Source organism: Pagrus pagrus (assembly GCF_965226575.1).
Source record: "Pagrus pagrus genome assembly, chromosome: 15".
Lineage (NCBI taxonomy): Eukaryota > Metazoa > Chordata > Actinopteri > Spariformes > Sparidae > Pagrus > Pagrus pagrus.
The window spans coordinates 7087274-7102508 of NC_140199.1; the positions used below are offsets into that span (position 1 = coordinate 7087274).

Below are 15235 nucleotides of genomic sequence, written 5' to 3' on the forward strand. Positions count from 1 at the left end.
GAGATGTGTCTCCAGCATGTAGTGGAGAAGTGTAAAACATTGATGTAGTGGAAAAGGTGTCTTAGAAATTAAAAATAAATGTATTTTATGATCCATCACTGACAGTAGATGGGAAAGAAACAGGTGGGAGGATATAAGAGGATATAATGTGGAGTTGAAATGTATTTTACAGTGTAATAATGGTCTGTGTGTGTGCTAAAGACACTAACTACATTAAAATGTTACAGTAGAAGTGCATATAAACAATACACAAATAATATATAAAAAAATAACATTACACAACAACAATGATTCTGAATCAGATCGTCGTTTTAACATTCCTGCACAAAATCTAGGAGCTTTACCAACATGAAGTCAACCATGAGAGATGTCCCTTGTGTCATTGTATATTTATATGGCTTTTAAACCTTGCCAGAGGACTACAGTTGGAAATTAGCCTCTGGCTAACACTGGCACTTTTACGGTTACGTTCATTAATGTGCACTGTCCTCTTTAAATAAAGGTAAAAAAATAAAAATAAAAAAACTATTTTGCCTTTAAAGCAGTAAGAGAGCTGTCAGTAACCTCACACACATTGTTACCAGAGAATCATCACATTCACTAGGAATCTCTTTGCACAGACGTGCTCACTTCTTCATCCACTAAATGGATGTAAGAAAGATCTGCTCGGTTTCGTTCGGAACTTCTACAGATGAGTTGACGCGGCCTCTCACATTCATTGTGAAACTGAATCTGAAGTGGGGAAAAAGTGACATTTTCCCCTAAAGAAAGCTTCCCATCGTAAAATCTCATTTTGATGGAATCATGTCCCCCGTCTCTTAAAGTAAAATAACCGGACATCATCGAGCCTGATTTAATAATCCTAAGATTTTAGTTTATACAGGACACTAACAGGATAATGCTCTTTCTGGATGGTTTGGGGGGCTCTTAAAAGAGCCTTTTGTTGGGACGTGTCCTCAGACTGAAGACTGCTCACTTCTTCTTGGGTGCTGCCTTCTTTGCTTTGGGCTTGGCGACCTTCTTTGCGGGGGCTTTCTTGGCTGCGGGGGCCTTCTTCACCACCTTCTTGGGGCTCTTGGCGGCCTTCTTGGGGCTCTTTGCTGCCTTCTTGGCTGCCGCGGGTTTCTTTGCCGCCTTCTTGGGGGATTTCTTGGGGGTTGCTGGCTTCTTTGCTGCCGCTTTGGGTTTCTTAGCCGCGGGTTTCTTGGCTGCGGGCTTCTTGGCTTTAGCGGGAGCCTTCTTGACCGGCTTCGTGGCTTTGGGCTCAGCCACCTTCTTGTTCATCTTGAAGGAGCCGGATGCTCCGGTGCCCTTGGTCTGGACCAGAGTCCCCTTCACCACCAGACCCTTGACGGCGGTCTTGACGCGGGAGTTGTTCTTCTCCACATCGTATCCTCCGGCGGCCAGAGCCTTCTTGAGAGCGGCCAGAGACACGCCGCCGCGCTCCTTGGATGCGGCCACAGCCTTCACGATGAGGTCCCTGACGCTGGGGCCGGCCTTCTTCGGCTTGGCGGCCGCCTTCTTCTTGGTGGCTTTCGCCGGGGCGGCGGCCGGTGCTGCTGGTGCTTCTTCTGCCATTTTCGTACAAAGTCCTTCTCACGACTAAAGTCTCACTGGACGAGTGGAGAGTACAGAGCAGGAGGCGGTCCTTAAACACACCATGAGAACCGTGGAGACTCAACTCAGTCGGTGTCTGCTGAGTGCGGGCTGAATGTCGTGTCACTTGTGTTTTCTCTTCATCGATAAAACCCTCCAGACTGACTGTGGGAGAGGGTTTGAAGGCTGACAGTGAAGGAGCCGATAGCGGACTCGTGTCTCTTCATATTGAAGTCATGTTGAGCTCTGATGCTCTCTGCATTTTGTTCAGGGAGCCTCCAAACCTCACACTTTCACCGCCGTGCTCAGCGCTGCTCAGCGACTTTTCTCACTAATTTCTCCCCTAAAAGGTTTAAAATGCATCAGAGACCCATCAAAATATGATTTCTAGCTGCTCAACATGTTTGTTCAGAGATTAGAGACGAAAACAACCATCCGTTGTTGCTCATATTTTGTAAAACTGAAGTTATTGTGGCGGCAGCAAACACACTGATGAGGGCTGAGGCTCATGGTGTCAGACAGAGCTGCTCACTGTGGCTGTCAACATTTCTTCTGCTGACAACTAGATTTAATGTAAATAATGTGTTGCTAGATCTACTGTTATTGAACAAACACATCGATATGTACAGACGGGTGGCAAATTAAAGGAAAAGACAAGAAAATGTATAAATATTGTTGGGCAACCACGTGCTAACAGCACAGCATCAACATGCCTCAGCATGGACTCTACAAGTCTCTGAAGTCTACTGGGGGGATATTCCTCCAGAAGATATTCCCTCACAGTGTCTGATTCACATAACTGTCATACTCAAAGTATTCAATGTCCTCCCATCAGAATAGACACGTTTCATAGGATAAAGGTGGTCACTCAGAAACACTTTGTATTGATTTGCAGTGACCCAAAAGGGGATAAGTGCAACAAAACCATGCTGGGAAAAATATTGATGTTGATTTAGTTTATTTCCCTTTATTAAACACGTGTGGCGTTTGTGGTCCCCTGAGTACAAGCTGTTGGCAGCATAACAGCTTTTCGTCAGCTGAGACAACAGAGATGAAAAGTCAGCACCTTGGACAGTGACTGTGCCACACTGAGTGCTTTCAAAGATGCACCTGAACACATCAGAGTCAGAAACTGGGTACATTACAGCTGCTCCTAATAGAATAGAAATGTCACAGTGTAGACAGACTATAAAAGCATATAGATAGAGAAAGGATTTTTTTAAATACAAATTTAGTAAGAATAAAATATATAGAATTTATTTTAAAAAATGACATTAAATCTATTTGACAACTATATAAAATACTAGGTTACTAGAAATAGACATGTTAATAGATGTGCCTCTTACTACATAATTAGTAAATTGTAGATAGGTGATGATTGACAATAATTCAAATTCAAATTCAAAGGGGGCTTTATTGGCATAAAAGTTTATTAACAATAACTTGCACCATTAACATGTGCTAACAAACAACAGTAGAACATTGCACAAAAAAATGGAAACAAATGGGTGAGTTGAAATATTGGCAGGTTTGTGATTTAGATTGGTTTAGATTTCAATACTACCATCAGAGACAACAGCAGCAGACAGAGGGTATTTTTATTTAGACTAAACAGAAGCATGACTCTTTGTGAAAACTGTTCCAGTTTGTTTCATAAAGTCTGGTTTATTTCATGACTTCGATACACAAAGATCGAGAGAGATGATCATTTTAGACTACACTAATCAAAGCAAGATAACCTGTGTGTGAGATATTTACATTATTTGTATAAATTACACTCAAAAGTAACACAGTGGAGCATTTCCAAGACTGTAACTGACCCAAATAACACGTTGTTTTTTATTTGTATTAAATCATTTCCGTTTTATGAAACTGGAGCTTTTACTTTGAAAGGACCACAACGGGGTGTAAATAAGATAGATGGTATGCAAGTTACACTTGTTAAACTAAGTAGTAAACTAACTAAACATAATATATTTTTGTCTTATCTAGCACCTGGCTGATGAGGACACAAGTTTTGTCAATGTTTCGTTTGATATTGTGTGCATTTTGAGTGACTGTATAATGTGTGTCTTAGTAGTTTACTGAAGAACTAGCATGTTACGGTATTAGCCCTTGCGTCAGCATTACCTGACTGTACCAGTCATATATATGACTGTGGTATAGTAGCTACCACAGAATGTATGGTAGGCCTACAGTACCACGGAATATACGATATCGTACTACAGACTGTATGGTACAGTACTGCAGTGCAATCCTGTGGTAAATGTCCCAAAACACACCTCTAGAGTACCACAGGAATTTACTACAGGGATATGTGGTTTACCTACCATTTTTACTTTCATCAGCTCTTACGGTGTTGGGTATGTTCATGGTGCAATGATCATTAAGGCCTTTTTGATACATCAGAAAGTCATTGTTGAAAACCTCATCGTTAAGTAGCCTACCGATATATCGACACAAGGAGGTTTGCTTTGATATGAAATAAGTGTGTGGCCCTTAAAAGGACCTTTGGTTTTGATGATGAAGAGATTGATGAGTTTAACCTCCGAAGCCGTACAGGGTGCGGCCCTGCCTCTTCAGAGCGTACACCACATCCATGGCGGTCACGGTCTTCCTCTTGGCATGCTCGGTGTAGGTGACGGCATCACGGATCACATTCTCCAGGAACACCTTGAGCACACCGCGGGTCTCCTCGTAGATCAGACCGGAGATACGCTTCACTCCACCGCGGCGAGCCAGACGGCGGATGGCGGGCTTGGTGATTCCCTGGATGTTATCACGGAGAACTTTGCGGTGACGCTTGGCGCCTCCTTTACCGAGTCCTTTGCCTCCCTTTCCTCTGCCGCTCATGTTGATGGCTTTTGTTGACTGATTCTAGTCTGCTGGTTAAGGGTAGGCATGCGCAATATAAACCTTTTCTACGGACGTAAAAGAGAGCAGACTGCGGGAGTTTCCCTGGGCGGTGCTTCAGTGGTCAGTCCTGCAACTTTTTTCCCAGCTGAAAAGAGAAAACTTACTTTTGATTATCTTTATTTTAAAGGATTCATACATTGTAAACCAAAATCAAAAGATCGTACTGATGAACTATTTATTAGGCCTATATGTTCTGTGGGGATAACAAGCTGAATCCCTCTGCACGTCCCTGTGAACCTTCCCCAATTCTCCAATTCTCGTCAAGTATCATTTGCTGTAAGTTGATCTTTCATTTCCTGTGGAAACTTCTGATCAACTCGAAATCACTTTACAGGAGGGTGACGACATCCGAGTCACATCTGACACGTGCATTTCACATCATGGTGTCTTGATGAGCTCTTTTTATAATTTATTTGATTGCTGTGAGTTTTATAGAATCAAAAGTTCGATTCTTTTCATTTCAAACAAAAGTTCATTTGTTTGCAAATACAGCAGCTATAATTTTTTATATTTTTATGACACTCCCACATGTTCCAGTACTTACCAGTTACTCTAGGACAGTATAGGAACCCCTAGTGTAAGATCATATAGCTTCCAGCAGGATAGGAGAAGGGAATAGTGACTGCTTTTTATTGGGACTTATGTACTTAGTGCTATGTACTTCAGATTGAGTTTGTGGTTCATCTCTAGTCAGGTCAGTATATTCTGATTAGTAAACAGCGTCTCCCTGTGATCAACTTCATTTAAGGCAGGTGAAGATCTGAAGCATTAAGTAACGATATAAATTAATGCTATAGTAGTCAACTAAAGTCATTACTGCAATAGTTAAGTACGGGAGTTTACACAGTTGTACAGGAAAGGTGCTCTTGTTGGCAGTAGTGGGTGGCTCTTAAAAGAGCCGTTGGGTTGTTGGTTAACAGCGGGTTTACTTGGAGCTGGTGTACTTGGTCACAGCCTTTGTGCCCTCAGACACGGCGTGCTTGGCCAGCTCACCGGGCAGCAGCAGGCGGACGGCGGTCTGGATCTCCCTGGAGGTGATGGTGGAGCGCTTGTTGTAGTGAGCCAGACGAGAAGACTCACCGGCGATGCGCTCAAAGATATCGCTCACGAAGGAGTTCATAATGCCCATGGCCTTGGAGGAGATGCCGGTGTCGGGATGGACCTGCTTCAGCACCTTGTAAACATAGATGGCATAGCTCTCCCTCCTGGACTTTCTCCTCTTCTTGCCAGTCTTGGTGGCTTTGGACACGGCTTTCTTGGAGCCCTTCTTGGGCGCTTTCACTGTCTCAGGCATGATCAATCAGATTGGTCACTAACAACAGATGAGATGTTGGTGGTCGGAGCGCGGTATATATGTGCGCCTGGTGCAAATACAAATGTAGCGTTGCTCGCACAGGATTGGTTGATGTATGGACTGAAACTGAGCATGCGTCAGTTTTACCGCCCTAAAACCTGAGGAAAACATTGATCATGGTCCGTTAAACATGATGACACTAATGTATGTCACTGCACCAAGTTAAGTGTATGTAGGCCTATTTTTTTGCATGGCAGACTTAGGTCTCCTAAATTTCCCTCGGGTCAAATAAAGCAATTTTGTATTTTGTATGTTGTGATTCGTAGCCTATTGATTATATGTGTACTTTTCATCCCGTATTTTTAAGAGGAAGCAGAAATCCCTTCATTTGTTTAACTGGTCAAATTGTCTTGAGTACTTAGTTCTCATATGATACTGATCAAACAAAATATGGAGAACTGACTTGCATAATATATTGTGCATATTTATAATAGTAGCCTCCTGCAAGTTTACTTTTTAAAGTTTTTTTGTTTTTTTTTACCATTTAATGTTAATGTGAGTGTTTAATAATTCATTTAAATTGTTTGAATTATAAATACAAATGAGGGGCAAAAAGACAAAGCAAGACAAAAGAGTACAAATGACAAAACGGACCCACACTCTATTCACTTTTCACTTTTCATGTGTAACAGTGTATATTTGTGAGTGGGATGCACCGTGACATTACCAGATGAATGCAGTTGTAAGAGTTAAGTGTGCATGATCAACGTACACAAGATCGACCTTATTACCTAAACACTGAACCGCTTTATACTACAAAAATATGTAAATAATGGACACTCAACACTACTGTGCCTTAAGTCTTGTTCTACCGCTCCAGAAGCAGACCTTATATACCAGGTTGTAAAGGGCACCGATATAGCCTTAATGTATCACTTAGATTAACAGTAACTAGTTTGAGACAAGTTATACCTCAGGTTGGTCAGATTCATGAAATCCTCAGCGTTAACATAGTATTGCTGTCAACACAAGGAAATTTGCTTTGATATGAAATAAGTGTGTGGCCCTTAAAAGGACCTTTGGTTTAGATGATGGAGAGACTGTATTTAACCTCCGAAGCCGTACAGGGTGCGGCCCTGTCTCTTCAGAGCGTACACCACATCCATGGCGGTCACGGTCTTCCTCTTGGCATGCTCGGTGTAGGTGACCGCATCACGGATCACGTTCTCCAGGAACACCTTGAGCACACCGCGGGTCTCCTCGTAGATCAGACCGGAGATACGCTTCACTCCACCGCGGCGAGCCAGACGGCGGATAGCGGGCTTGGTGATGCCCTGGATGTTATCACGGAGAACTTTGCGGTGACGCTTGGCGCCTCCTTTCCCGAGTCCTTTACCTCCCTTTCCTCTGCCGCTCATGTTGATGCTTTTCGTTGACTGTTTCAAGTCTGGTGGATCTGCTCAGGGCGTCTGCCCTTTTCTACCCATTGTTGTGGGTGGAGCTTGGTGAGCGGCAAGAGGTGGGAGGAGCAGGACTCTGGAGGAAGGAGGACGTAAGTGAACCAAGGCAGGAGAGAGAGAGAGAGAGAGAGAGAGAGAGAGAGAGGTAATAGAGGTAATAAACAGAATAAAATAAAGTGCTTATGTGTATTTAGTGCAGGCTTGTGTGTATGTGTGTCATAAGTCATCTATTCATATGTTCATGTGAGTGTTTCGTGGTCTGTGATGTTTTTTTATTTTTTTGTTTTGTTTTGTTCTTGTGTTAAGTTACTCGGCCATAGAAGAGGGGGGATCAGGGGAAGGAGAGGGGGGGCTTCAGCTGGAGGATGAATGACAGGGGGGTGTTGACAGTTTGTTTGGCTTCTTGGATGGTTCTCTGGAGGGCAGGGTTGTTTCTTGCTGTACTCAAATATCTAAGGGCTATTGTTTGGTGTCTCTGTCTGATGGTCTGGATGCCGGTTATTCTGTGAATGTAGTGGTTGCTGATATAGTTTGGGAGACGGTGAGCCAGTTTTAGTGCTTTATTTTGTACGACTTGGAGGCGTTGTATCTGGTTGTCGGTGAGAGTGATCCAGGCAGGGACGGAGTATTCAAAAAGAGGTCGGATGTAGGCTAGATAGACTTTGATTATTGTTGAGGGTGATGCGCCGTGCTTTCCGCAGAGGGCTTTGAGGTGGTTCAGTCTGTTGTTTCCTTTTTGTTCCAGTTTTGTGATGAATTTGGTCCAGGTCATGTTGCTTTGAAATGTAACTCCGAGGAAAGTTGCTTCATTGCTGACGCTGATTTGTTGGTTGAATAATGAGAGGTTGATGTTGCTGAGCTGTAGGTGTTGATTTTTGGTGAAGATGACACATTGGGTTTTGACGGGGTTGAGTTTGATACGCCACATGCTTGACCAGGTTTCTATTTCTGTTATGCATTGTTGAAGTTTATTAGCTGCTAGTTGTGGAGATTTTGAGCTGGACCAGTAGCAGAGATCGTCGGCAAACTGTGATACTTTGGCTGTGGTGGCTGGGGGGTAGTAGATGTCTGAGGTGTAGATGAGAAATAGGAGTGGACTGAGAACTGCGCCTTGTGGTACTCCTGCTTGGGGGGTGAATGGTGTTGAGATGGCTGAGTTAACTTTGACCTTAATGTGGCGGTTGTTGAGGAAGCTGGAGATGATGGATTGGGTGGGTTTGGGGAGTTTGAGGTTGGTGTCCAGTAATCTGTAAATGAGACCATTATGCCATACTTTGTTGAATGCCTTTTCGATGTCGAAGAATATTGCCAGGGTGATTTGTTTTTTATTGAAATTTCTGTGGATGTCTTCGGATAAACGGAGGATGTTGTCTGTTGTTGCTCTGCCTTTTCTGAAACCTGCTTGATGAATACCGATGAGACCTATTGATTCGATGTGATTACTGAGTCGGGAGGTGATGATTCTTTCAAAAAGTTTGCCAATATGGCTGAGGAGGCTGATGGGGCGGTAGCTGGTGACGTCGTGGGGGTCTTTTCCGGGTTTGTGGATCATGGTGACGAGTGCAGTCTTCCAGGGTGAAGGGAAGTGGCCAGTGGTGAGACAAGTGGTGTAGAGCTGTCCAAGGTGCTGGAGGTATTTTCAAAGGACGTATCCACTGTTATTTAAATCTCATCTACGGACGTAATTGAAGTCGGTGGTAGTGGGGGTGGGGGGCTTTTCTTCTTCGTTAGTCTTCCATGAAGTTTGATGCCTCTTTGGTCTGTAGCACCACATACTGAACAAAAACATGAATCAGGATCATGTCCCCACTTGACATAAGATGTAGGCTATTTTTATTTTTTTCATCTGCTTTGTATGACTGACCATCACATTGTGTTCACTCGCTCGTATTTGTCAGAAACCAAATTGTTTTTGTTAGTTTAAGCAACTTTGTGTGTCCTCTTCTTTTTTTGTTTTATACACGCTCCCTCTGAGCAACATTATCAATCATCATAATGGTAAATATCACTTTATTGCTGAAGGCATAAAACTACACATCTCTGTTTCACCAGACAGTCCCAGATCTTTTAACACTCTTTTATCTGTCACACTAACATTAAAGTTGTACTTGGCAGGATATGTCAGTTGCTGCTGGTTAAACAAGCTTTCTGGAGAAGGAATGTTGATTTATGTTTCCCTGGTTTAAATAGTCAAAAGTGTCAGTACATGGGTGATTCTCTGAAATTGGTGCCCTTTAAGTCCCCCAGGCTCGCCTAAAGTGAAACTCTCGCCAGAATGCAACCTAGGCTTTTTTTGTGAAGGAACCTGAGTCAAACCTTCGTGTAAAAGCATAATTACGACGAAAAAGCCACTATCAAGATTTATCATATTTTTTTTTTCAAACCTGATTTTCAGGTTTTCTATTTTTAAAACACTAAGAAGACTCGACACATGAAACTTTGCTCGTAGTATCACCAGTGTCTCTACACATGAACACGAGCATTGAGAACATTGTTTGTGTACACAGAGTTTACTAAAAAGAAGGTTTTTGAACAACTCAAGCTAGCAGTAGCTTGTTCCCCTCGCCGGTCGAGAAGCGTCGATCCCCGAGTGCGACGTAACATGGAGGAGAGTAAAGGTGGAAAGCTCCTAAAGCTTAGTTCCATATAAATGCGCGGATAATTGAACTAAATTATTTTAATTTAAATTAAATTAAATTAAATTAAATTAAATTAAATTAAATTAAATTAAATTAAATTAAACTAGAACTCAGCTTTAGGAGCTTTCCACCTTTACTCTTTGGCAAGAGTTTCACTTTAAAGGTTTTTCAATTGAAAAAACTACTAAAATATCTTTAAAACCTTAATGTGTTTGCACACAGTACTGCAAAATAAATTAAAATATTCATTGTATGTCTATAAACGGATAGTCTTTCTTTATAACACAAGCATTTTCAAATGTCCCCATTGACCATCATCACCTTGGCTCGGCTATGATCGAACGTAAGACCCCGGTGAACACATAGACATGTATAAGTAGACGCCCGTTGCTGCGGTACGTTAGCACGTCCGCCATATTGGATAGGTCTGCCCTGTAAACAAATACAAGCAGATGTGAAAACTGTGGGTTTTCCGAATAAAAAGCACTAACATTTAACTGATTTTGATTAATCGTTTTTATATTCAGCAATTTCTATTAATTTAAGTACTAATGACAATCATTGAGACAAAAAATGTCTGCGAATCAAAATAAGACACTGCAACTGGCAGGAAGTCTGCTTTCTCTTCTTTTAGCAGTAAAGTGGGATAAAAGCCGCTATTTAGGATTTAGGATATAATAAATATAAAAATATATATCACACAGAGCTCACTCAAACTTTATTTATGCAGCAAGCCCAAATGAGCAACTGCACTTTAGAAACAAGCCCAAAGTTGCTTATCACAAACGGACTTGTCAACACTGCTTGTATACATAAGTACAAGTGAAAGTGGTCAATGTCTGTTATTGTGTAATGTGTAAAGTTTTGGGTCAGGTTCATGTTGCTGCTGAAAGCCTCCGTTGATTGGTGGGACAGCCCGACATGACGTTGACCACTTTGTCTCTGGTAGGAGGAGGCGCATACGGCCATACATCCAGGCTACCAGGCTGCATCATGCCGGACATTGTTTGGAAAGTTGTTGTTGTTTATTTCACCTCCATTATCGGCTTCTGCTGCTGTTTTCGTACCGATGTGAACTCCGAGGACAACCCAAACATCCCGGCTATCGCCAAATACTTGGCCACCAAAGGGAGGTACGAGGAAGTGAACCCATATCTCATAGACGACATACTTGCTGTGAACAGATCCATCTTACAGCCCCCATCTGCACAATGTCAAGAAATCCATCTGACTGCCATCATAAGACACGGCACAAGGTACCCGAACAGCAAGAACGTCAAGAAGATGCAGAAGCTGTACGAGCTGGTAAAGAGCAGCGCCGCGGGCAAAGAGAGCTGGCTGCGTGAGATCCAGACCCAGTGGAGGATGTGGTACACTGAGGACATGGACGGCAGACTCGTCCAGAAAGGTGTGGACGACCACAGACATCTGGCTGTCAGGCTGTCCAAACTCTTCCCCACAATGATCTCTGAGGAGAAGCTCCGAGGGGGATTCATCAACTTCATGACCAGCTCAAAGCACAGGTGTGTCAACAGCACACTGTCCTTCAAGGCAGGACTGACAGGGCTGTGGGCCATTACAGGTATGACCTCATCACGACATGATTATGATTAACATCTTACATTCATCCTCAGTTTAACATGCTCCTTTTATTCTCTACCCAGATAAGGAGTTTGAACATGCAGAGAACGATGCCCTGATGAGGTTTTTTGACCAGTGCACCAGGTTTATGGAGGAAGTTGATAACAACCCGTCAGCTCAGTCAGAAGTGGACAAGTTCAGGAAGGGACCAGAGATGAGGAGGGTCCAGGAGAAGATCGCAGACCGTCTCAGAGTCCCATGCAATAACATCACATATGGTGAGTGTTTGAGAAAATTACCACAGTGCAAATGATCAAGGTGCAACTTTGTCATCATTATGCAACACAGGATTGCACAATGAAATGCAGCTGTATCTTCGAAGGAAAACAAGTGAAAACTCAATTATATTTACAAGGAAGATGTACAGTTACATGCACATAACATAGCACAACATGAGAATCAAAGTAAGTGACATTTTGCATGAAATTCAGATGTACATATGAAAGCTCTAGATGAGCTCCTGAGATGAGATTTCTGAGATGTGCACATTTGCATTAGCATAAGTAGGACAATGAAATTAGGAAATACCCCTTTAACTGGCATTTTCCATTATACAACATGAACAAGTGCAAATGAATTATACTTCACGCACGGGGGTCTATACCAAACAAACATGTTTTCTTACATCAGTACTTCATTATCATGATGTTTGGTCTGTACCTTTATCAAATATTGCAGCTTCTGTGTTTTTGATATTGCACTCGGCCATATTGTGATATCGATAATACCTTGATTAATTGTGCAGCCCTTTATTTAAACAAAGCGTTGTGAATATACAGAACTCAATCTGTGTCCCAACCTGAAACACTGCAGACAGAAGATACTGTACACCAGCCTTTAAACACAAAACTAGTGAAGTAGTCAGTGTCCACTGGGTGGAGCTGTTTTTCTAATTTGGAAGTCCTGAGGCCTCTGCAGCAGGTTGCAGTAAACCTAGTCTTTAATGGCCTTGCATTAGTATTATAAGCTTCAAAAATGCAATAATTAAACAAGAGATGCCCTTTTAGGTTCAGTTTTAAGATGAAGACAAACTACTTTCTGAGCAGCTGTAGTGAACAGTGAAGCTGTTCTTCACTTATCTAGGAGTTACTATAAAGGAGGATAGTTTACAGTGCTTAAAGTGGAAGTACATGCTTTCTATGACATTGAAACTTCACCATCGAACATTATTACACCAACCTCTCTCCTGCAGATTTGGCTGAGGCTGCATTTGACCTGTGTGCTTATGAATTTGCGATCAAGGCGGTGAACTCCCCCTGGTGTCAGCTCTTCGATGAGAGTGATGCAAAGGTAGGAGCAATTAGTGGTCAACAGTATGTAGAACTGCCCTCAATTCAGTTGTGATGTTTATGAGGCTGATTAAAGTCAGCTAGGAGGTGTTTGAGCATTATTTCAGGTTCATTTATTCATGGGGTTCGATATAACAGCGAGAGCAAATGGGATGTTTTCCAGCACAATAGGCCTTGGTATTTTCTACTACAAAGGAACAAAGGAAATGTTTTATTCAACTTTCACAGTAAGTCATGACAGTGTGACAGTGAGACAGCATTCAAAGCTCCAGGACGCTAAAACTGAGGCAGCTAAATGAAATCCACCCATCAGTGATTTATTATTTTAAAACTGTGCTTTTCTGTGCTTCTGCTCCAATGACACCATTGAAACATACTCTGCATTTTTGCCAGGAAAGAGGCCTACTGTTTCACTGCCACAAGTTCATTTATCTACAGGGCTGTTTATCACCAAGTGCAGGCTGTTTTTCTACATAGTACAAATAAAATTGTTCAAATGTAGCACAAGCAAAACTGCTTGGACTTAACAAAGGGCAGAGAAACACAGAGGGTAATTGTAAGGTTTATGTTTAACCCTTTCATGCATGAATCATTAAGTTGTTTTTACTCCTTAACAAGTGAAAAAAACGTGCCAAAAGCTTCTTTCAATACATGTTTATATCTATATATATTTATTTCAGAAAAACATAGAAACACAACATTGAAGCTAGTAGACAATGGTGGGACATGGTACACCAGCTTAAATAGTTAAAAATGGCCTCCAAATATCCTTCCACTGTAGTCAACAGCAGGAAAGGGTGAGGTTTTATTTTGATAAAGATCACCAAGGAAGAGGCACTTGAATTAACCAGCGAGGCAGCTGATCGTATGGGCACTTAAGTCACCTGAGGGCACAGGAATGTTCAGTAACCAAACCAACTATTGAATCCAACACAAACAGGACAACGCAAACAAACAGCTCAGTCAAATCTGGGTAAGAGGTACTCAGCAACGTCAACATTAGACAAGTCATCTAGATATCTTGTCTTTTGCTGTATTCATTGCCTTGTTTGTTGTGGCTCGCTATTCATTCATTGAGAATCCCTCTGCTATTGTGTGCATAAGAAAGGATGTTTTGTGTCTTGTGTTAAAAGCTGACGTGGAATTGCAAAACCGATCTAAACTGGGATATTGTTGTTTTAAAAGCCCACGCACATACAGGTTATCTTTTAACTATGTACCAACAGGTCATGGAATATGCAAGTGATCTGAGGGAATTCTGGAAAAGAGGCTACGGTCACGACATCAACAGCAAGGCGAGCTGCGCACTCTTTCATGATGTGTTTAGCCGTCTGAACAAGGCAGCCGGCGAGAACAAGTAAGTGAACTTTTAAAGTGAGCTGAAGTCCAAACAAATATAAAAAAGCCTCAGTGGAATAGATGAAACAATCACAGGTATCATCGGTTTTATCAGCCTGTCCTTCAGTCTTGTTTGTTTCGTTCTGTTTGCAAGTTTTTGCAATTTTGATTAAGAAATAAGTTTATAAATCATCTATTAAAGGTAACATCCTCACATTTGAGAAGTTCCAGTCAGAGAATTTTCGCCTTTGATGATTAAAAGATTATCAAAAATGTTGGCCATTAACTTTCCGGCAATGAACTAATCAATGATTTGACTTATTATATGTCAGGTCAGGCCAGCAGGTGACCGACGCCGTGACAGTCCAGGTCGGCCATGCAGACACCCTCCTGCCATTGCTGACCCTTCTGGGCTTCTTCAAGGACAGCAATGCTCTGACATCCACCAACTACGCCTTTGAGACCCAACGCTCTTTCCGCACCAGCCACTTTTTACCCTATGCAGCTAACTTACTCCTCGTCCTATACGACTGTGGAGGAGGCGACCTGAGACTGCAGCCGCTGCTCAACGAGAAGACTGTGACTTTCCCTGGTTTGACTGACCAGAGGGCCTCCATGCCGCTCTATGAAGACGTCAAAGAGCACTACAGGGAACTGCTGCAAGGCTGTGACTTTGAGGCTGAGTGTCAGCTGTTCAAGCCTCCTGCTGATGTTTAGGCAGACAGGGTAGACTCTGGAAAAGACGACATTACAGTGGCTTTGTTGTGTTTTCTTTGCATGAACATATCACAGTATCAACTTGGCTTTTTAGTATTTTTCACTCCCTTTGTCTTGCACCAGAGAAAAGGCAGATTTGGTGTCTATGGAACAGACCGCGATGCCACCCCAGGGATTTAATTTAAAGTGTACCTGTACCATTACAGTATTACTACTTCTATATTGCTTAATTGTAAGGTTTCTTTCCATTATTGCACAAGATATAACATGAATTAAAGTGTGTATTTTCACAGCGTGAATATTTTCTATGTCCTGTTACAGTACCTCCATTCTGACCATGTTTTA

The 15235-nt window shown here is 42.3% G+C and overlaps 5 protein-coding genes across 5 annotated transcripts; 1 reads left to right on the plus strand and 4 right to left on the minus strand.

The window, feature by feature from the left end:
* Window positions 1–913: 913 nt before the first annotated feature.
* On the minus strand, window positions 914–1602 carry LOC311270530 (histone H1-like). The gene has a single exon (XM_084375450.1). The coding sequence runs from the start codon at window positions 1576–1578 to the stop codon at window positions 973–975; it is 606 nt and encodes a 201-aa protein (XP_084231576.1). The 5' UTR covers window positions 1579–1602; the 3' UTR covers window positions 914–972.
* A 2467-nt stretch (window positions 1603–4069) lies between these two features.
* On the minus strand, window positions 4070–4459 carry LOC311270536 (histone H4). Its single transcript, XM_084375456.1, has one exon. The coding sequence runs from the start codon at window positions 4447–4449 to the stop codon at window positions 4138–4140; it is 312 nt and encodes a 103-aa protein (XP_084231582.1). The 5' UTR covers window positions 4450–4459; the 3' UTR covers window positions 4070–4137.
* A 964-nt stretch (window positions 4460–5423) lies between these two features.
* LOC311270083 (histone H2B-like) lies at window positions 5424–5810 on the minus strand. The gene has a single exon (XM_084374729.1). It carries the CDS (start codon window positions 5804–5806, stop codon window positions 5438–5440), a length of 369 nt encoding a protein of 122 aa, XP_084230855.1. The 5' UTR covers window positions 5807–5810; the 3' UTR covers window positions 5424–5437.
* Window positions 5811–6908: 1098 nt separating this feature from the next.
* LOC311270441 (histone H4) lies at window positions 6909–7243 on the minus strand. Its single transcript, XM_084375300.1, has one exon. It carries the CDS (start codon window positions 7222–7224, stop codon window positions 6913–6915), a length of 312 nt encoding a protein of 103 aa, XP_084231426.1. The 5' UTR covers window positions 7225–7243; the 3' UTR covers window positions 6909–6912.
* A 3654-nt stretch (window positions 7244–10897) lies between these two features.
* Window positions 10898–15057, plus strand: LOC311270511 (multiple inositol polyphosphate phosphatase 1-like). The gene is made up of 5 exons (XM_084375425.1): window positions 10898–11487; window positions 11570–11764; window positions 12739–12836; window positions 14062–14192; window positions 14506–15057. Exons 1-5 carry the CDS (start codon window positions 10899–10901, stop codon window positions 14888–14890), a joined length of 1398 nt encoding a protein of 465 aa, XP_084231551.1. The 5' UTR covers window position 10898; the 3' UTR covers window positions 14891–15057.
* The last annotated feature ends 178 nt before the right edge of the window (window positions 15058–15235 follow it).

What these genes read in the sequence shown, in the direction of transcription:
- LOC311270530 (XM_084375450.1), bottom strand. Translation starts at nt 1,578, where the DNA reads ATGGCAGAAGAAGCACCAGCAGCACCGGCCGCCGCCCCGGCGAAAGCC.
- LOC311270536 (XM_084375456.1), bottom strand. Translation starts at nt 4,449, where the DNA reads ATGAGCGGCAGAGGAAAGGGAGGCAAAGGACTCGGTAAAGGAGGCGCC.
- LOC311270083 (XM_084374729.1), bottom strand. Translation starts at nt 5,806, where the DNA reads ATGCCTGAGACAGTGAAAGCGCCCAAGAAGGGCTCCAAGAAAGCCGTG.
- LOC311270441 (XM_084375300.1), bottom strand. Translation starts at nt 7,224, where the DNA reads ATGAGCGGCAGAGGAAAGGGAGGTAAAGGACTCGGGAAAGGAGGCGCC.
- LOC311270511 (XM_084375425.1), top strand. Translation starts at nt 10,899, where the DNA reads ATGCCGGACATTGTTTGGAAAGTTGTTGTTGTTTATTTCACCTCCATT. An exon ending in AGGGCTGTGGGCCATTACAG is followed by an intron (nt 11,488 to 11,569) that starts GTATGACCTCAT and finishes TTCTCTACCCAG; the next exon opens with ATAAGGAGTTTGAACATGCA. An exon ending in TCGATGAGAGTGATGCAAAG is followed by an intron (nt 12,837 to 14,061) that starts GTAGGAGCAATT and finishes ATGTACCAACAG; the next exon opens with GTCATGGAATATGCAAGTGA.